At 39.6% G+C, this 23,061-nt stretch overlaps 1 protein-coding gene across 5 annotated transcripts in view; it reads right to left on the bottom strand.

Moving 5' to 3' along the window:
- The window catches only part of epha3 (eph receptor A3), a 139,005-nt gene that overhangs the window by 99,246 nt on the left and 16,698 nt on the right, over positions 1–23,061 (bottom strand). For all 5 annotated transcript variants that reach the window (XM_077215741.1, XM_077215739.1, XM_077215743.1 and 2 more), the window contains exon 3: positions 17,290–17,947. In XM_077215741.1, the coding sequence (XP_077071856.1) occupies positions 17,290–17,947 (658 nt within the window). The remainder of the gene's footprint in view (positions 1–17,289; positions 17,948–23,061) is intronic.

The raw sequence follows: 23,061 nt of genomic DNA, 5'->3' as shown, positions 1-23,061 counted from the left end.
TGTGTCATACTAAACAAGTTCAAGTTTGCATAAAGATATTAAAAGATCTGAAAACCTACATGTTTTATGTATGATACTGTGATTAACACCTAACGTTCAACAATCATATGCAGTGTGATCAGATATCGCTATGAGATTCTCATTTGCATAATAACTACATGCAAATGACACTTAGTCATATCTATTTAAATGTAAATCAATGCATTCATAGGTCTGTCCTCATTAAACATGGCAGGCTGTTAATGCTGACGTCAATACCCAGACCAAAGAAAAATCACAAATGTGATCTCATTAATATCTCAATGGTTTCTCCAAGACAGAAGTGAGATTAAAAAGACGGGGGGGGGGGGGGGGGGGGGGGGGGATGGGGGGGGGGGGGGCAGACAGGTCCCAATGTGTGTGTGTGTGTGTGTGTGCGTATATATATATTCGATAGAACAGCGTTTCTATTTTCTATTTTGAAATAGAAAAATGTCTTCAATGTCACTTTTGAACAATTTAATGCATCCTAACTGAATATATATGTAGTTCTTTTTTTCTTTTGCATTTTATTGAGAGTTGATTTTTAAATGAAACATAACTAAAAACTCCATTAAGTCTCCTGAGTTCTGAAAGGAAACTTTTAGCAATATAATTTTGTTCTGGCTATATCTGCCATCACAAAATGATATTACTTTCTAAATTGTGAAAAAAAAAAAAAATAATAATAATAATGTCTGAAAATTGTTAATAATACTCTGTTTCAGACATACACAACCTCATAATCTGTTTTCCATTTCTTATTAGAGTCATTCTACTACGCTGTTGCGGTCTCCAGTCATCCATCTGACTGTTCTGCTAAGTCTTAATGTATGGTGAGTGTCAAAACACCGATATAATGCGCAATTAAACATGACTATTTCTTGTTTAATAGATACAACTCTCTCTATTACACAAGTCGGATTCAGCTGTGTAAACGATGCAAGTCTTTTTACTGGGAAATGAAGAGGTTCTGATGTCATGGTTTTATTGCTCTGCTCTGGGAGTGAGTCTTTTCTTTGGCATTATAATCTCTGAGGAGCACAATAAATGAGCACAGTCTTTATGGTTTAATTGTGTAACACTGTCTCGGTGATTGGCCTTTGGCAACGGGGCTGGCATTCCACTGGCAAGCCCAGAGAATCAAGGAAAGTTAAAGACGGATAAAATATGCATCTCATCAGTTCAACAGATGTCAGTGGTGATGATTAAAGATCCACGCTGTCAGTCAAGAGAAAGAAAGATTTTTGAAGATTAACAAGTTTTAAGTAGCCGGTGCTGCTTTTGCATTAAATTGCTTTTATATGCAATAACAGTTTAATAAACAAAAACGTATCATTGAGTAACCTACATTTTAGAGACAGTTACTTAGTTTTCACTCAGTCAATGAAAATATATCTAAACAAACCCGCAGAAGAAACACTATAACATAATGCAAAACACAGTAGATGTGTTTCGAATGAATACGCATTTTTGAATGACTCGATTGAATCAATAAGTCAATGACTCACTCATGAAGACAGTCACTTGTTTTTTTCCTAAATTAATCTGTGTTTTGAAAGAATAATTTAAATCAATGAATCAGCTATTCTCTTATAAAGACAATCACTTGCTTTGTTCTTGACTGAATCAGCGTTTCTGAATGAATTTGTTGAATAAATGACATAATGACTTGGTTATAACAACAGTCACTTGTTTTGTTTCTGAATGAATAAGCGTTTTTGAACAAATTGGTTGAGTGAATAATTCAAATGACTCAATCATAAAGACATTCACTTATTTAGTTCCTGAATCAGTCAGCATTTATGAATTAATCTTTTTAATGAATTATGCAATGAATCATTCATAAAGACAGTCACTTGTTTAGTTACTGAATGAATCAGTGTTTTTGAATAAATCATATGGGTGAAAGAGTCAAAGACAGTTTCTAAATGAATCATCGTTTTAAAAAAAAAAAACAAATCGGTTGAGTGAATAATGCCAACAACTCACAACATGAAGACAACTATTGCCGTAACAATGTAACCCAGAGAAAAAGTCACTAAAAACTCCCAACCACTAATACACAGGCTAAAAATATGTCTGGAAAAGTGAAAATTCCCAAAGCTTTTGGACTTTTATTTCAGCACCTATGGACTGATGACAAATCAGATTTGAGGACTGAAACTAACAATTGTATAAATATATACAAGCAGAACTATATTCATCTATTTATAGTTGTCATTGAATAAACCTTTCCTAAATGGCATATAAAACAATACAAACCAAGATTGGTAATTGTACATGTCTGATTGACTTGGACAGATTTTTTCTGCCAAAGTGGGAGGTTCTTGGTCAAAATAAGATGCATTGTGGACCAGACTTTATGCTGTTAGTCAAAGGTGAGATACATGTATAAATGAGATATACATGTACATGAGATAACTAAAACTCTACCATGACAGCTCAGGAATACAGTAGGTAGATCATCACCCCTTAAAAACCAGTCACCGAACCCTCTATGGGTTCTGTTTCATTCCATTTGACAAATACCTCAACAGTGGAATCTTAGCGGAAAAACGTCTGGAGATTAAAAGGAAAACAAGCCTGGAAATGTCTGCCGGTCAATTTTCCATGATGGGTATATTAATCTTAGTGGACTGCTCTCTGTGGCATTTGGAGTCACTCTCCACAGTCCCAAGCACCGGCCGTATGTGTTTAAAGACACGGCTCACAGACAGTGGCTTCCTGAAAGGTCAATGTACATCTCAAAGGCATCCCACAACCTTTAAAGGTCTTCTGTTTTGTCCCCTCTTTAAGTGGCAGAGGCATCAAAGAGCGGTCCGTGCTGTTTGGAGCTTTCCGCAACAGATGGATTACAAGTTCAGATGTGCTGGATAAATTAAAGAGCAAAATGACGCCTCGGGGCTGTACTTTACAGCTTTAGCTCCTGATAGCATCTCCACTGAACATCTTAAATGAAAAAAGTCTCTCTGTTGAATCTCGGCTCAGATTCAAGCTCCCGGCTTTCATCATTCTAAGCCTAAGAGCGCAACGTTTTTTCCGGGTGGCTATTGTAGCCTCCACGCACTGCTGCTCTGGAATATCCAGTGTTATGCTTGGCATTCAAGGTGGAGAGCAGACTCAAAGGTTGGAGAGCAGTACAAGTGCACTGGAGCTTGAAATGCTTTAATAAGCTGAGGGTGCAGAAATTGTGGTCTCTCTGGAATGATGCATGGACTCACCAGACTGATCCACACTACGGTGTAAAAGGAAGTGTGTGTGTGTTTGTCTCTGATGTCGACCTCTCTACTTCTCCAGCTGGTGGGGGCGACGCAAAACCATCCTGTGTGAACTTTGGACCTGGTTTCCTCCTGCATTTCTCATCTTTGCCGTGCTTGTCCTGAAACATATGCTTTTCAGGGCTGGTGGAGGGCATATTGAACAGCTTCACCTCGTTGAACAAACTTGTGTACTCATGCGTTAGAGGTTTAGTAACTGTAATCAGCATACTGTAGATTCAACTGTTATGGCCTTTAGGCAAGTTCAGAGATATGTGTGAATGCCATCTGTGTGCATTTTATTGGGTTCATAGTGATTTGAAAAAGCTTTTAGCCTAACTTGTGTGGCATTTTGTGTGGCTGGTCTAGGAAAGACATGCTAATATAAAAAAAGATGACTTAAAGGATTATTTCACTTCAGAATAACAATTTCCTGATAATTTACTCATCCCACGTCATCCAAGATATTCGTGTCTTTCTTTCTTCAGTCGAATAGAAATTTAGGTTTTTGAGGAAAACATTCCAGAATTCTTCTCCATATAGTGGACTTCAATGGGGTCCAACGTTTTGAAGGTCCAAATTGCAGTTTCACTTCAGCTTCAAAGGGCCCTACACGTTGGTTCCCATTGAAGTCTACTAAAGAAAAATCCTGGAATGTTTTCCACAAAAAACTTTATTTCTTTTCGACTGAAAAGGGAATTTTATTTCTGAAGTGAACTACTCCTTTAAAATAAAGGAGAGTCATATTTAGGGATTCTACACTGACCCGCGGGACCCGGTGCAACAGAGTGTGGCGCAGGACAATATTTTATGTTAATTACAACATTTATTAATCATAGGTAATGTTAATTTCTACTACAATATTAAAATGTAGTAAATCTGATTAAAATCTAGATTAAAATCTGTTAATATTAGTTAATGCACTGTACTACTGTAACATGAAAGGTTAATAGATGCTGTAAAAATATATTGCTCACTGTTAGTACATGTTAACTAATGCATTAGCTAATGTTAACAAATGAGACCTTATTGTAAAATGTTACCGAAAACTTTTACGATCCCAAATGTTTGAACGGTGTAAGAACCCAGAACATCCTAGAAATCGCATAACAATGTGCCATAGCACCTTAGCAACCCAGGTTGTTGGATGCTTACCTCTTCCCTGCAGGAGCGCAGCTTGCCCACTTCATCACATGGACACCCGAGGCTATCCCAGGAGGCAATGGTGTAGCAACCAAAATAACTGGGAGGGGACATGTCCTCCTTACTATTTGGGAGATAATTATTATAATGTAAAAATTTTGTTTTGCTTGGCCATTGTTCAAAGAAAAAAATGCAACCATTAAATCTGCTTTGTACAAAAATGTTACAATTATGCAGAAATCTGTGAACTTTACACGAAGGCTTATACTTTTCAATACTACCGGGTGAACATCACATAACGAATATTCATGTGCAATGCAGATAAGTTTTATATTGTGTCCCTCCACTATTCAGACATTACCAATGCCCTTGCCAAGATGCCTTAAAGAAATGAAAGCATGTGGAGACCCATGGGATACTGCTGCATGCGCTCATTTACAAAAGCAACAAACATGTGCAGGACAATGCAGGTGTAGTATTAAGCACTTTTAGTACCTAAAGCATAAACAATGTATATAAAGTGATTACGGTGCAGGATAATTGCCAGAAACAGTTCCGCTGAACAGTCTGGGTCAGGAGGATATAAAGAGTGTAATAGTACTGTAAATGTCTGCGGTGTAAATGGAAGTGCACTTTAAGGCATAATGACAGACAAAGGTTACACTGTCATGTGCATTGCATCTGCCCTCTTCTCTCTGGTTAACTATAATGATCTGACCGAATCGACAACGCTGCTGAGGCGCCACACAAATGAATCCCCGGCAGACATGCTGAGGTCTCATTGCCCAGCGCTGTGATTAAAATGAAAAACTCGAACACAAACAATACAAACCCACATCTAACTTCAAAGAGCACTGTCAAGGACTTTGGCGCGCTCGTCCGAGTGCTCCGCTATGGGAGCTCAGTGACATGAATGACCGAGCGAACACAAGGTCTGACTTAGAAATACCAGCGTAGCCTCGGATTGTTTTAAAATAAACTTCTCTCCAGAAGAAGTGTCAGAGGGATGTGACAGCATGAGAATTCAGAGAATGGCTCACTTGTATTTGCCCTCGCTGTATGGCTGGCCAGGTTCCTCGCAATCCGATTGGATGGATCGCATGAGCCACTGACATTCAATATATATATACGCTATATATTATATATATATATATACACACACACACACACACAATACAATATTTTTCAGTTTCAAAATAGAAAAAATAAATATGTTTTACAAGAAAAAATAATTGTAGTTGTCTACTTAAAAATGTCATGTATAATTCAACGTAGCTTGCTATTTCGTTGTAATTAACTGTAATTTTTTCTAGAAATTTCTGAGTGAAAATTAAAAAATGTATACTATATATTTATAAATGCATATATACAAACAGACTGTAAAACAAATACACAGTTATAATAATATCAATATTAAACGATTAATATTAATAATTATTTTCGGAGAATATTTCAAAATTAAGTTATTTTTAATACATTTGTATTCTTATTATTGCAATTTTGCTTCTCAAGTAAACGTATTTTATTTAGGATAGTTAGGATATGGTTTAAAAGTTTGGGGTCTGTCAAAAAAATATGATTTTTTTTATAAACAGTAAAAACAGTAATATTGTGACATAATATTGTAGTATGTATCTTAAAATGTAATTAATACCTGTGATGGCAAAGCTAAATTTTCAGCATCTTTACAGCATCTTCGGTGTCAAATGACCCTTCAGAAATCATTTGAATATGCTTATTTGCTGCTCAAAACACATAACAGTTATTATTATTATTATTATTATTATTATCAATGCTTAATATTTTATATATATATATATATATATATATATATATATATATATATATATATATATATTATTTTTCATGATTCTATGATGAATAGGAAGTTCAAAATAACAATTTATTTGAAATCAAAATCTGTTGTAATATTATAAATGTTTTTACATTTATAATATTAATGTATTAACCTTTGAAAGATGAATTTCTTTCAATAAAAACTATTTCTGACCACAAACTTTTGAAGAGTCTTTTTTTTCTTCCAGGAAAACAGGACAAAAATCCCAAGAAACATGTGGGTGCTTTCTTGAAACATGTGAGAGCAATAACGGAGCATAGCCTTCGTCAAGAACTCATTAATAACAGTGCTGTCAAAATCCAAGTATGATTTCAGAAAAACAGACACGCAGCACTCAGAGAGGCTTCCATTGTGTTTGTCCTTGTGAATGGTAAGCTTCCCCCTGTGTGGGAAGAGAGAGAGCGAGAGAGGGGGCTGCTCAGTCCGAAGCAGGGCTGGAACAGTGGATGTCAGAGAGGCCTTGTCCTGCTGTCAGGCCAGCACCACGCTCATCGATCACAGTCACACCCCCTTCCAGTCCGTGTCCCATCCACCATCGGGGGTCCATGCCGCATAAACAGCCCTATCTGCCGCCTGGGGCCTGCATTCCAGGGCCTGCAGAAACCATCTTTGAAGTGAAAAGCACTGGGTCTGCTTTAGAAAGAGTCCTCTCACGCTTCCGACTGCCTCTTACTCCGGCGCTTTGGGAAGGTGAGGCCATAAAGGAACAGTTGGAAAAGCAAACAAGCTCTGACGCCCTGAAAAGACTCGAGACACAGCCCTGGCACTGTAGAACTCGTCTTGAGCATTGTGATTTGTGGCTTTCTTCATTTTAATTAATTCTTGGGTCAGGACTTCAGAATGGTGTCTTCAATACAACTGCATCGTCTGTAAACCCACGCAGGTTATTTAGACGGCTGCTTTCCCACAAGATTCCAGCTCTGCTGACGTTTGGTGGAAACAGTATTATTGCTACAGGGGTTTCTGAGATTTAATTAGTTTTTGTTATAGAAAGTGGAATGATGGGATTTTCAGAATTCAAATATATCCTTGGGTATTTACTTGGATGCATCAGGAAAAATGCAGCTGGAAGACTACACAAATACACTCACTGCTGAATTAATTTGTTTGCAGTATTAATTGACTTTTTGCACTGTAACAGCATAGTTTTTGTTTCAGAATTAGATTATACTGACAGCATATTGACCTGGAATAATAAATAGCATTTATACTAGGGCTGGGCCATATGATGATATATGCCGATATATTGTGGTGACTACATAAAGGGTCTCTCGATAGAGATTTTGCTATTGTATATCATTTAAATCATGGTTTGCTGAATTGGGGGTAATGCATTATAAGTAACAGATTACATAATCAGATACAAATTTTCAAGTAACTAAATTAACGCATTACCTTTAAATTTACAACAAAACTGTTCTAAAAAAAAGTAACACAGTCGGTTATGTCTCAAGTGAACGTAAACAAATGGATAAATATCATCAGTATATTAGATCTGTGCATTAGGTCTTAAAGTGACAGCAGCCTAATATACCTTCTACCACCTGTGTCATTATTGTTAATCAAACAAAATGAGAAATTGAAAATCATTCACTGCTCTTTACTAACTTTTGTATCTTTAATAAGAATCAATTTCTATGTAATTCATACAGTGAATACCATGCAATTGATTATTCAAATTTTGTAGTATATCTTATTACATTTTAAAACTGAAAACTAAAACTGAAAAACTTTACCTCATTTGTATCTTTGTTCTATTATATTCGTCCTATATAGTTTTTAATTTGCTTTGTTCTCAATATTAATAAAATAAATTAAACAAAACAACTAAATTGATATATATATATATATATATATATATATATATATATATATATATATATATATATATATGTATATATATATACCGTTATCATGAAATAAAATACTGTAATAATTTCTTATATTGTGAAATAAGATTTTGTTCATATTGCCCACACCTAATTTATTCCATGTTTCACTAACATCTGCTGTCAGCTGAACTGCTTGTTTTCATGTCTTGACCATTTGGATAAGTAACCTCTCATGGTTTATATGTTGCAAGCACATCCCGAAGTAATCTCACATCGTTTGGCCATGGAAAATGTCAAGACTGAGACTTTATGGTGGAAAATGCTTTGGGGTCACATATTCGTTGGAAAAACAGCTAGGAAAATACTCAGGGAGTGAGTGTCCCCTTGCTTGAAATTGATAGAAAAACCAAATGCAATGAGTCAGAGGTACAATAATAGCTTCCATCTGGGACCTGACCCTAGTTTACACAGGATAATTCCAGCATGAAAGGCCCGCAGCAAACCTGAAAATGACAGCACTCTTAAGAATAAAGCTTTGGTCATGTGTGCGAATAGCCAGTCTTTCCTGTAAAGGTGTTAAACGATTACAAGACCAGGTGAAACCACAAAAAAACCAAGGACAAGTCTTATTGGTTGTTTTATTTTAAAGGATAAAACAAATCTCTTTTCCGCTACTGCTACATAGATTCTCTGAGTTACTTTAAGTTCTCCGGCTAACTTGGTTCATTGAGCTAGCCTCACCAAACAGATAGACATGCTTCTGAATCAGCTACTTTTTCCTCAACTATGCTTATTTAGTGGGTCTGACACTCTGTCATAGTGAATTATAGCACAAACTACTGCCCTCAAATGAATATGCCCTCAAATGAATATGCCCTCATGTTTCTAAAGGAGACAATATCAAGGGCACAATCCTATGAGTTGCGTCTGAAGAAAATACCCAGGTTACATAATGAACACTACACACACATTCAAATTACACAAAGTGTTTTAAATGAACATGTAGCGCATAAGGATAAACTGTGTTATCTCAACTAACAAAGATTCCAATCAGATACCATAAAACCCTTCTCTCTTCTCCAAAAAAATGGGCTGTAACTAAGCACACATTACCACATGACCTGGAGACATTTAATATTCAACAATATTATTGATCTGCTAGCATTGACAACATTGTATGAGAACTGAACTGAGCTGGATGATGACATAACAGTTTTCTCCAGAGCGGCTATATAAATGAACTAAATAAATAACTTTTTAATAAATAACAAAAATGAACCGTCACTGAACTTACTTAAGCTGGACTGTGACGCTATTTTCTTCTAGAAACAAACTTTGTTGCATTATTTTCCGGTTATCACCGTAAAGCTGCTTTGAAACAATCTGTATTGTAAAAAGTGCTACATAAATAAAGGTGACTTGGCTTGATAAATATGATATTTCTGGGGCTTTATTATGTCAGAGCCCCAATGATTCTGTGCAGTGCACTTTCTGATGCCTGAGCAAATCCAGGTCCTATCTGAAGCCCCATTTTGCCCATTACTGCCAATGGCCCCAGCAAAGACCCAAAAGAAATGAGCCAAAAAGCACCACATTAGGAACACGTTTTCTTATTGCAAGCAGGGGAGATTTGGTCAGTACAACCTACAATAGTCATTATTTCAGGAGAACTGGTGTGGATGGCAGGGTGGTGACTGGGGATCTCAAAATATGATTCAGAGAAAGATTAAAGAGTGATGTAAAACATGTGGTATTGGATTGCTGGACAGACACGCAAATACAGCCCTTTGTCCACAAGCCAGGACAATCATCCACCGAGACGACGGAACACTATTTCAACCCACTTATGGTAAATCGTCAGAAAAACAACACTCTGGACTCCCTGTACTACCGTTACTCATACTGCTTACGATTAGCGTGTACTAATTGTGCAACGAAATGAAAAATCTGCACAGATGAAGATCTATTAAAGTCCCATCATCTGCTTGAGTGAGGGAGCACGACCCTTGAAGGAGGCCTCACTGCTGTATTAAGCTTTTTCAGGAGTGTTTTTAATTGTCCATCGAGGTGAGCACAAACTATCCTAACTGACTGAACGCTCTTTAGGGACTTTCAGTCTTAGCAATCAGTGCATAAAATTAATGAGCTGTCCTGCTGCTGTGATTTGAAACAAAACCGGGCAAGCGAACACGTTCCCCATCTGAGCCTCATGTTTTGGGTATTGCAAAACTCAGCCTCATTATCACAACTACCGACTCAAAAGGAAACTCACCACTCAGAACACACAAACAACACAACCGCCGCGAGAGCGGTTGATTTTTTAAATACTATTCAGAATGAAGCAAACAGTCTATAAATTCATTCCCTTTGAAGCATCCGACGCTACAGTCAACAAAGCGCCTTTGTAACAAATCCACCGTCGTCTACGGTGCATTTCAAGATGTTTTTGTTGTATTTCAATTATCTGAAGTGTGGTATATATATGAAAATTAAATTAAATTAAATAATAAAATTAAATAAAATAAAATCATTCAAGAGTTTGGTCACTGTGATTTTGCCAAGGTTATTTAGTCGTAACCCAACCCCTACCCCTAAACCTAACCCTTTCCATAACGTATCCATAAAATGATGGGTGAATAAAATTGATGTAGAAGCACCTAACCCTGGTTCTAAGCCTAAACTTGACATAAACTGTGTGTCAATTTGACTTGTCCCTCAAATCTAATATGTTGGTTGGAATGTTGTTCCATGATCAATAAGTATGTCGATCCAGGACCATGTTGTAGGTGAAATCACATTCTGAGTTTTTTGGTCTATCTTTTAAAAGAAATTAATACTTTTATTTAGAAATGACACGTTAATTGACCAAAAGATACAATAAAACCATTTATAATGTTACAAATGATTTCTTTTTCAAATTAATGCTGTTCTTTTGAACTTTTTATTCATCATGTAATCCTAAAAACCATTGTATCACTTTTATTTTTTAATAATAATAAGAAATGTCTTGAGCAGCAAAACAGCGTAGAATGATTTCCGAAGGATCATATGACACAGAACACTGCAGTAATGATGCTGAAAATTTTGTTTATATAGAAAACAGTAATTGTAAACTGTAATAATATTTCACAATATTACAGTTTTTACTGTATTTTTGATCAAATAAATACAGCCTTGCTGAACATAAGAGACTTCAAGACCTGTTGCCGATATTCCATTTGGTGTCAATGTCAATTTAAATGGTCAAATCCTAATGTGACTGTACTTAAGGATTGACTAGTTATGAAAAATGATAAACAACTGGCAAATTTGTACATTGCTAAACTGGTGGGATTTTGGGTTTGTAGCATAATTATTCTTTTCAAAAGTGAGGGACACCAGTTGAACTACATCAGGACAGAAGTACAGCTGCTTTGAGGTGGTGCATCACTAAACCAGATCAGCCCCCAAATCTGCCTGAAAACCAAGAATAGACTCCGTTAGGCTGTATTAAATCCAGCTTTTGGCTCAGAGGTTTCCATCCAGCTTTAAGGGCTTGTTAAAATAACCCATTGCACTTTCTGCCGCCGCATTAATAAGATCTGATAACTAATCAGGGATAGCGAGCACAGGGATTGTATATCTTGGTAAATCCAGCCGGAATGTAAACCATTGCCACTCTCAAAGGAGCCCCGTGGCAGCTGTGAACATGGGAAGCTTCGCAAAACAGACAGACATCCGGCTCAAATACTCCTTTTATTTGCTGTTTTAAGATCAAATTATGGTTAGAAGAATTTCACACAGATTTTAGATCATTGACTCGCTCCATTTCATTATCATAATGGGTTGTAATTTCCAATCCTGGACTAATTTAACTAAACAGTGCAATGCAGCAGCCATACGGCAAAACTTGGATGAAGAATGTGTGAATAACAGCGCAGAGGTTTATTATATGGTGCAATATTTCTACACTCTTAGTGCTGACACCGTTACAGTGGAGTTTTTCTGTTGGCGATAATGAACATGTGAAAATCCACTTAAGAATCACCCCTAGGTCTACGGCTCTACCGATGCTGATAATTAAAGTAACCTGCATTTCATCTGTTGGAACTATATCACTTCTCTCCACAAGTTCACACATATTAACGCACAAAATCACACTCATTCACACAGAAGCTCACACCCACACGTGCACATGCATTCATGCATTTGTGTTTGCATTATGGAAACGGTTCATTTGCATTCAGAAAGCAAATCCCTTTAAAGAATATTACAGGCATATTAAGGTTCTCACTTACTTTTACAGCTAGGCAAAATATAGTACTGAAAACGAAATATTTTGAAGCATTCACAATCCAATTCCTAAATCTCATTAGCCAAGCATTTACTTGATATTAAGGGTATAATTAGTATTTATCAAAGGAACCATAGACAAAGTAATCAAAACGCAATCTAACCATGTTTTGAAATTAACCATGTCCAATTAATTAACATAACAGAGAATGATTTTAAATCATTTTCATTGATATGAACCAAAATAACTTCTGAATTTTCTGCCTATTGGTGGAAGTTGCCCCATTTTGTTCCTTAAACACCTTCCATGTAGCAATATCAAATGATGATACAAATGATTCATTTAATCTGAACTAATTCAATTAAATTTACAGTGTGAGCTGAATGAATGAATGTATTATTATTAAGCTAATCAAATTTTATTCAAAAATCGAATTGCAAAAAGGCTGTACTAAATGAACACAGTACTTTACTCTGAAACACAGCACATATTATTTAATTAAATCCCAGATTTTGCGATGAATGACACTAAGCTAATCACACTAAGATTGTGATTCTAGTTTTATTTCAATTAATTGTGATTGTGATGATGCTTTCATTTATTTATTTTAAAAAATTTAAACATTACAATAATCTTCTTCTAAATCCTATTTTTTTTCTAAGATAAATTGTGTGCTATGAGCTATTCACTTCTAGTTCAGGTACTCTAATCCAACACTCAAAATGTTAACTCTTTTGCATCTAAAGTAAAACTTCTCAATCCAAACATTTAAAAGTCATTTCCCAGGAAACCGCATGCAGCGTTTGTACTCCAGAAAGACAAAAAGCTATTAATTTTTTAAGAGGGACTCCCTCAACAAAGCATCAAAACCCGCTATATGACTCAGCCACACTTGAAGTGTTGAAATGGAAGTCTGCACCTCAAAATATCTCTGTCAGAGTCACACTCGGGCTCCCTGCCGTAATCAATCCGTTAGCACAGCAAGCCTGCCAAGAGATTTGTGACTTAGACCCTTCCTTGCACATGAGTGTACGACGCAGCAGCTGTCACACTCTGGTAATATAAGCCCTTATTAGTGTCCATTAGGCTGCACTGAAACTAATAAGAGATTGTCAAATACATCCAAACATTCACACAACTCTTCAGAAAACAGAAGGGCATGGTGAATTACGCTCTTAATGCAAAGCTTGTCGACATGATGACTTCCATTAAAGGGTGATCAGGAGGAGGAACAGTAGAGACTATCGACGAATTAAAAGTAAAAAAATAAAATCTACTTGTTAAGTGCACAAAAATGATGCTGAGATTTTTTCAATGTCATCACAATTCATTTGATCCATCACTCACTCACTCACACGCACTCAAATACTCAATCACTCACTCACTCACTCACTCATTCATTCACTCACTCACTCACTCACACACTTACTCACTCAAACACTCACTCACTCACTCACACACTTACTCACTCATTCCCTTGCCCCTTTTTTCAATCAATCATCCAATCGCTCACAGATTCAATCATTCAATCGTTCACCGATTAAATCAATCAATCAACCAATCAACCAATCAATCAATCAATCAATCAACCAATCAATCAATCAATCAATCAATCAATCAATCAATCAATCAATCAAATCAAATCAAATCAATCAATCAACCAACCAAGCAACACACCGATCAACCAATCAACCAATCATGTATTTTGGTATTATTTATTTACTTTTATAGTTCCCTTTCAGTCGCTCACATTCGACTTTACGTCTCCCATTCCCTCCTTCAGGAAACGAGGGTTACATTAGTAACCGAGACGTTTTCATTAATATTTTGCATTCACTTTAATTTTTAATTTCCATTTTAATTTAATTATTAGTAAATAGTTAAGTTTATTAGTTAAGTATTTTTGTTCTGTGCTTTTGTAATTTGTATTCGTTTGTTTTATATTATTATTTTTATTTATTTTTATTTATTTTTTTGTTTTATTTATTTCAAGTTAGTAATTGTAGTGCTTCTGCTTAAGCTTATTTGAGTTAGATGCCAAGGCAACAAATACAGTATATTCCAAATTACAAAATTGTTTCTACTAGTTTTAGATTTAGTTAATAAAAACAACCCTGGCTCACTCATTCTTTCAATCACTCTTTCAAAATCATTCAAATCAAAATCATTCGCTCATTCATCTCATTTACTCTTTCATTACATCAATTGTTTATTCATCCACTCATTCACTAGGTCATTGACTTATCAAAGCCCTCCCATTGCCCTGTCATTATCATTTACATCTTAGAGACGCACTGAATCACTTGACAGGCGTCTGGTTCTACACACCACAAATGGGTGTTTGGATTGATAAATTGTATGGAGCAGTCACCTTCAGAGGCATCAGTCCTGCATTTCTCCTGCCAAACCACAGGATAGAAAACTAGCCAGCAAAAATGCATGACCATGCACAACTATTTGAAATGTATGGTCAGGCCTCAGACATCAGCATTTGTATTTAGTTTCATCGTGTTTTGGCTGATCCCACGTTTCATTCCACTCATGGGGTAAAACGAGACACGCCAAAATCACATGTGTTTCATATAAATCACTTTTGATGAGTAAGGAATTAGAAGAGAAATAATGTCTGCTTACGCATATTAATGAGGAACTTTCTAAAAAGTTAGATTCTCAACTCTAGAAATCAGTTGTCATAGCTAAATAAATATGTATTTATATATTTGTGATTTAATCTGACTGGCAATCAAAATAACCACATTGGAATGATGTTAATTTATCTGGAGTTTAATTAGCCATTTAACACATTTAAAGTATGATTATTACAACCAGCGTGTGATGATAATCAGTGACGAAATGTCTTTGATCTTCAAAGGGAAGGATGTCATCCCTAAACTTAAAGCACCAGGTCAGAGGTCACAGATCCTTAATGATTTAACCACTTTCCTCCGACTACACAGGCCAATAACAATACTAGAACAAGAGGTCAAGTTTAGCCTATCATTGCTATGCTTAATAAAATCTCAGGAACAACTGCATAGGCCTACTCTTTTTTTTAGAGCGGGGAAAACTGTAGTGTGGTCTTGTTTTCCTCATCACTTCGCCTATGGCATGCAAGTCTCAGATGCATCTTGAAGTAAAGACCCTCATGACCCATTTTGCAGCTGTTCCACATATAGTATTCCATAACAGACACATAAATACACACAAACACAGACGTCTAACTGAACACAAGCTGACAATCAGGGATACTCTCACATCAAGAGTACATTTGGACAGAGAACATGGTGAAAATCTTAAACATCTCTGAGTAGTTCTGGAGAACAGAGGAAAGACGCAGAGCATTTTATGAAGAGCAAAAGTGATTTCTCCAGGGAGACGGACTAACTCAAATAAAACCATAGGCAGGACTGCAGAGCTCAAACCAGCTGCCAGCCAATCCATTATCAGCTCCTTTGAACCACAGCAAAACTCACATGTGTATACACACCAGACAAAATGTTCTTAGGGCACTTTCAAAATAAAGCTTTTAGGCGCGAAAACAGATTTCCAAACGTGGGTGTCCATTTGAAAAGGTGGTCTATGAAGTAAGTACCGTAGAGTTATAAAACGCAATAAAAGCTTAACTTTTGGAAATGAATCGCTATTAATCGCATTCCCATTTCCCGAGCATGTTCCTGACTATTTCTCATGATTGCTTCTCTCTGAATAAATTGTGTTTGAGAGCAGCTCTGCATTCTTTTTAATGCATCTGCTTCAGACAAATGCAAATGTGGTTTTGTGCGTATTAAGTTTAGGTGGGAAATTCAAAGGGGCATTAACAATGTTAATGACGCAAATAGTGTAAATTGACCAGCCATAGTGGTTCAGAAAAGCGGACTGCTTTATGCACCATTAAGGACATATTCTTGGGTTCAAATAGATCAAACGTAGGGGTCATTTTTTTTAGATTGAAATTTTTTTAAAGTTAACTTGATATAAAACAGTTCTACCATATACCATTAGGGGTAAAACAGCTTGTCACTGGGGCAGTACCCTTAAAGGGACAACTTTGTACCTTATCTACCCCTAAAGGTGCATATTAGTCCCTTAGAATAGTAATATGTATCTTTAAGGTACTACTTTGAACCTTTTAAGGATAAATAAGGTACCCCCCAGTAAGGATACTGCCTCAGTGACAAGATGTTGTAGTCCTAAAGGCAATTTTTTTTGCACAAACGGCATTTACATCTAAACCCAAACTCTAGCATTACAACTCAGTCTGATCCTCTGAATCTAATGCGAGACAAAGAACGATTGCCAAGATATTCTCTTTTCACCAGTTTGCAATGTTTAAATATGAGTATATGAAGATAATTTGTATCTTTAGACTATAAAAAAGTCACATTAAGCAGTGGAAGTCTCACATCCATTTCATCAAACACACACACACTTATCCATCTTCAATGACTAACGTCCATCTCTTTGTGTGTCTGATGAGGTGATGTAGAGAAGTGTTTCACAAGCTTAACTGCTTCAAGCTGCCTTTTAAGGGGTCTGGACCACAGATCTTCTCTGTCCTCGGTTACACAGAACTCTCATATTCCTCTCTCCAGAGCATGTCTGACAGATCAGAGGTGTGTCCATATCTGGGAAAAATCCATTTACACTCAGAGTGCGGGACAGATACTCAACTCACCATGGAGTTTAGAAACATTTCCATCGTGAGCCAAATGCTTCGCCATTACAGACAATGAGCAGCATAAACAAATGAATGGTATTCCAGGGACACACTCAGTTGTCCTATTTAGAGCAGCTGTCTACAGAGCTGGTGCTAGTACATTACGCTGATGAAAGGAAGAAAATGGGCCGTGAAATGAAAAAGGCACTGTAAAGGAGAAAAGTGTGCATGTGAGAGAAAAACTCTACCTTGGCATGCGACTCCCCGCTCCTCGTAACCTATGTTGCACAGGCATTTCCCAATAGGCACCAGCCACTCTCCCTCAGTGCTGCAGTACATTTTTGGTGGATCCTCCTCCCTGGAATTGTTGACGCAGGAGCCCCTAACCTCCACCAGTGACTGAGAGTCTGTGGGTACCGTGTCAGGAAACATAGCCAGGTTCTTCACTGTGAATGGGCATTTTTTAAAGTACACCCGCACCGAAACCAGGGCCACGCATGCTCCCACGTCCTGGAAAGCCAGGTAAAAGCCCTTCTTAGTCATGGGTCCCACCTCACGCACCTCAGTGTTTAACTTCAGGATGCGGTCTCCTAGGTCCATCTGAGTAAAGCTCTCATCGGCGGCGATGGTGTCTATTTTGGAGAACTGGTGCTCACGGAACTTACTTCCCTGGTCTTCATCTGTCTCCAGGTAGTGTAAGTTGAACGTCTCTTTGCAGGTCAGGACCATGGGAATACTGTTGCAGTCTCTCAGGGTAAATTTCAGCTCCACATAGATCTTCTGCGCGGAATTACGAGGAATCCAGTTGGTCCTCAACCAGTTGTTCTGGCTGTACTCCATCACGTTGCACACCTGGAAGGTCCGGATGGGTGTGTAGTGCTCATCCACACCGCTAATTTCCTCCCACTACAAAAACGAGAAAGAAGTTAATCAAATCTATTCCGAGGAAAGCGAACGGCTAGTGTACTCATACATTTCAGCAGAAGCGAGACAAATGTAAAACACCTGAACAGCGGGCTTATTTATTTCTCAAACACATTTGAAATAATGAATTGTTTCAAGCTAATATCTCCCCTGTTCATATAATTAATGTGGGGCGTAATTAACGAGGCCTTCCACTCTGAGCACTCTCCCTTGTAAGGCGAGCCTGACAAATCATTTTGTTTTGTCACTTGGGGTGTCCGAAGTCACAATGCGGCCAGAAGTCTTGAGGTTTAACGTACAAAAAGCAGAATAAATGATGAACTGAGAGGCAGTGTTTTTTATTACAATAATGGAGTAGTATAAGGCTCTCTGTCAAGCTGAAGTTTATAAAAGCCCTTGGCTGAGTGAGACAAGGCCTCTGGAGTGGCTGCGAGTTGTTCATTACCCGGCAGAACAATTGTGCCCTGAGACTGAAGAATTGCCTATTTGTGTTTCAACTATGAGGGTGCTTAATGAAACACCCAAAAAAGTTTTTTTTAAAGACCTCAAGAATTTGATGTATTGTTTTGCATCACTTTGTTAGATACACAGCCTTTAATTTGGAAGAAAAGTAAACTGACTGAACTCATTGACAGCTGGAATTTCAACCACATATTTTAATGCAAATTGTGGGATATTTCATAATTAATGCTATGTGGAAAAAACTATTTCTTCCAAAATAAAAGCTGTGTATCTAACAATGTGATCCAACAATACTTAAAATTCTTGAGGTCTGAAAAAAAAAACCCTTTTTTGGGTGTTTCGTTAAGCAGAATTTGGTATATTGGCATATATATATATATATATATATATATATATATATATATATATATACCAATTTCTGAAATGAAAGGCTGCATTTATTTTATTAAAAATGCAAAAACAAAAAAACAGTAATATTGTTATATATTATGACAATGAAAAATGTTTTTTTATATTTTAATATATTTTAAAATGTAATTTATTCCTGTGATCAAAGCTGAATTTTTTAGCATCATTCCAGTCTTCAGTGTCACGTGATCCTTCAGAAATCATTCTTAAATGTGGATTTGATGCTCAAAAAAACATTCATCATTATTATAAATGTTGAAAACAGTTGTGTACGATTTATTTTTCAGGATTCTTTGATGAATAGAAAGTTCAAAAGAACAGCATTTATTTGAAATAGAATCATAAATGTCTTTACTGTAACTTTTGATCAATTAAACTTTTTTCTTGATAAATAAAAAGTATTGATTTTAATTAAAAATAATAATAAATTATGTTTAATTAAAAAAATAAAATTAAAATTAAATTCTTACTGTTCCCAAACTTTTGAACAGTAGTGTTTAATGTTACAAAAGCTTTCTATTTCAGATAAATTCTGTTCTTCTGAACCTTCTATTCATCAAAGAATCCTGAAATAAAAATGTAAATAACTGTTTTCAACAATGATAATAATGAGAAATGTTTAATGAGCATCAAATCATCACATTAGAATGATTTCTGAAGAATCATGTGACACTGAATACTGGATTATTGATGCTGAAAATTCAGCTTTGATCACAGGAATAAATTACACTTTACTACTATATTCACATAGAAAACGTCTCGGTTACGTATGTAACCCTCGTTCCCTGAGTACAGGGAACGGAGACGTGTCGTCGGGGGAGTTCCCTGACGAATTGGGATCACGCTAGGGAGACCAATTGCCTTCGAGTGAATTAAAACGAGCCAATGAAAATTGGCATGCAAGATTTGCATTCCGCGACCCGCCTACCAGCGCGGGTATAAAAGGCGGAAGTAAACATTGCGCAATGCTTTTCGCTGAGGAGCCGAACAGTGTCCAGTCCTCCGCGAAGGTACAGCGACATGGCGAAGGGACGACACGTCTCCGTTCCCTGTACTCAGGGAACGAGGGTTACATACGTAACCGAGACGTTCCCTTTCGTCCTGGGAACTCCGACGTGTCGTCGGGGGAGTTCCCTGACGAATTGGGATCCCTAATAAAGCGCCATGGTGCTGGCCCCTTCCAGCGCCCGGCTAAGCTACCCTGCAGCAGTTTCTTGAAATAAGTTGCGGGAGCTAGCACGGGAACCACACTGCTGTTCCGCAAGACCCGCACAGTGGACATTGGATAACACTGGGAAAGCATTCCCCAAGAGAGGGGGAAAGCTGCGGAAGGCCCAGCCTGACTGACCAGGAATACACATATGTACTAGCCCAATGGGGTAGTGAAACATATGGCAGTCCCTGAGGTGGTCCCAATCCAAGGGAAATGGGAGCGCACTCAACAGGGATGACGAACGAGTCCGTCAAGGGGAAGACACGGCTAAACTGCACGTGGCATGATGGTTCACAGTAGAGATCACTGGAGCACCCAGTCTACTAACAACTCCTCACTAGAGGTAGCAGACCTGGCGCCGGGCGGTCCGCCACGCCCAGCACCGGAGGGGTGAAGGAGGAACTCACGAGGCTCACCAACGTAGGGCGCCATACGGAGCAAGAAAGCACGTATCCGCTGTTCGAGGCGGAGTGGCGTAGCAAGCCGACACAACTTATTCCCTCGACCCACTGGCCGTAGCCAGAACTCGGGAGGAAACAGGTTCCACACGAAGGCTATAGAACCTAGCGAACGTGTTCGGTGTCGCCCAGCCCGCAGCTCTACAGATGTCTGTCAGTGAGGCGCCTTGAGCCAAAGCCCAGGAAGCGGCAGCACCTCTAGAGGAGTGAGCGCGCAACCTGGGAGGACAAGGCTCACCCAGAGACTCATATGCTCGGGTGATAGCATCCACTAACCAGTGGGCTAACCTCTGCTTGGAGACGGCCTTCCCCTTCTGCCGGCCTCCGTAACAGACAAAGAGCTGATCTGAGGTTCTGAAGCTTTGCGTTCTGTCAATATAAACCCGCAGGGCGCGGACAGGACAGAGAAAAGCTAGGGCTGGGTCTGCCTCCTCCTGGGGCAGCGCTTGCAGGTTCACTACCTGGTCCACGAAGGGAGTGGTAGGAACCTTGGGCACATATCCGAGCCGGGGTCTCAACACAACGTGAGAAAGGCCTGGCCCGAACTCTAGGCACGATTCGTCGACCGAAAAAGCCTGCAGATCCCCGACCCTCTTGAAAGAGGCCAATGCCAACAGGAGCGCTGTCTTAATGGACAGGATATTAAGCTCTACCGTCAGCAAAGGCTCAAAGGGAGGACTTTGAAGAGCTCTAAGTACCAGAGCAAGGTCCCAAGAGGGTACCGAGTGCAAAACACGAGGTGGATTTAACCTCCTGGCACCCTTAAGGAATCTGATGACCAGGTCGTGCTTCCCCAAGGACTTACCTTCCAGTGCATCGTGATGCGCGGCTATTGCGGCGACATACACTTTGAGGGTGGAGGGAGACAGCCTTCGCTCCAACCCATCTTGCAGGAAGGAAAGCACGACTCCGATCGGGCAAGTTCGGGGGTCCTCCTGACGGGAGAAACACCAATCGACGAACAGGTTCCACTTCAACGCATAGAGGCGCCTCGTAGAGGGGGCTCTAGCGGAAGTGATGGTGTCTACCACTGCCTGTGGCAGACCACCTAGAACCTCCGCGTCCCGTCCAGGGACCAGACATGGAGTTTCCAGAGGTCTGGACGCGGGTGCCATAGAGTGCCCCGTCTCTGAGAAAGAAGGTCCTTCCTCAGAGGAATCGGCCAAGGAGGGGCTGTCGCGAGGAGCATGAATTCCGTGAACCAAGTCCTGGTGGGCCAATACGGCGCCACAAGAAGGACCTGCTGCTCGTCCTCCCTGACCTTGCACAGAGTCTGTGCAAGAAGGCTCACTGGGGGAAACGCATACTTGCGCAGGTCCCGGGGCCAGCTGTGAGCCAGGGCGTCCGTGCCGAGGGTCCCCTCGGACAGGGAATAAAACCACTGGCAATGGGTCGTGTCCGGAGAGGCAAACAGGTCTACCTGTGCGACTCCGAAGACACTCCAAATCAGCTGGACCGACTGGGGATGGAGTCGCCATTCTCCTGGCAGGGGAGGCAGCCGTGAGAGCTCGTCTGCCACACGGTTGAGCTCCCCTGGAATGTGAATGGCACGAAGCGACCTCAGATGCTTCTGACTCCATAGGAGGAGGTGGGAGGCGAGTCGCGACATACGACAGGAGCGTAGACCACCTTGATGGTTGATGTACGCAACGGTCGCAGTGCTGTCCGTACGGACCAGTACGTGCTTGTGTCTGAGAACCCCTTTGAGGCGACGCAAGGCTAAGCGTACTGCTTGCAACTCTAGGCAGTTGATATGCCAATGCAGTTGAGGCCTCGTCCACAGACCTGAAACTGCATGCCCGTTGTACGTGGCCCCCCATCCGGTGGCAGAGGCATCTGTGAAAACCACAGCATGCCTGGAAACCTGGACTAAGGGCACTCCGGCCCGTAGAAACGCAGGATCCGACCACGGGGAGAAGGTTTGGCGACAGTGCGGGGTCACTTTGACCCGGAACGTGCCGCTGTGCCACGCCCACCTCGGGACTCGATCGTGAAGCCAGCGCTGAAGCGGTCTCATATGTAACAGGCCGAGCGGCGTTACTGCGGCTGCGGCTGCCATATGCCCCAGGAGCCTCTGAAATTGTTTCAGTGGAACCGCTGTCCTGCCTCGAAAAGACCTGAGGCAGGTGAGCACTGACTGGACGCGTTCCTCCGTGAGGCGCGCAGTCCGGGCGACCGAGTCCAGCTCCATACCGAGATAAGAGATCCTCTGCACGGGGCAGAGTTTGCTCTTGTCCCTGTTGACCTGAAGCCCCAACCGGCTGAGGTGCCGAAGCACCATGTCCCTGTGATCGCACAACACATCTCGCGAGTGAGCTAAAATGAGCCAGTCGTCGAGGTAGTTGAGGATGCGAACGCCTTGTTCTCTCATGGGAACAAAGGCCGCCTCCGCGACTTTCGTGAAGACGCGGGGTGACAGGGCCAGCCCGAAGGGTAGGACTTTGTACTGATACGCCCGACCCTCGAAAGCAAACCGAAGAAACGGTCTGTGTCGAAGGAGAATCGAGACGTGAAAGTACGCGTCCTTCAGGTCGATCGCTGCAAACCAATCCTGG

Source organism: Siphateles boraxobius, unplaced genomic scaffold, assembly GCF_051911475.1.
Source record: "Siphateles boraxobius isolate OS27281-9 unplaced genomic scaffold, OSU_SipBor_1 7, whole genome shotgun sequence".
In the NCBI taxonomy this organism is placed as follows: domain Eukaryota; kingdom Metazoa; phylum Chordata; class Actinopteri; order Cypriniformes; family Leuciscidae; genus Siphateles; species Siphateles boraxobius.
This window is presented reverse-complemented; position numbering and strand designations above follow the sequence as displayed.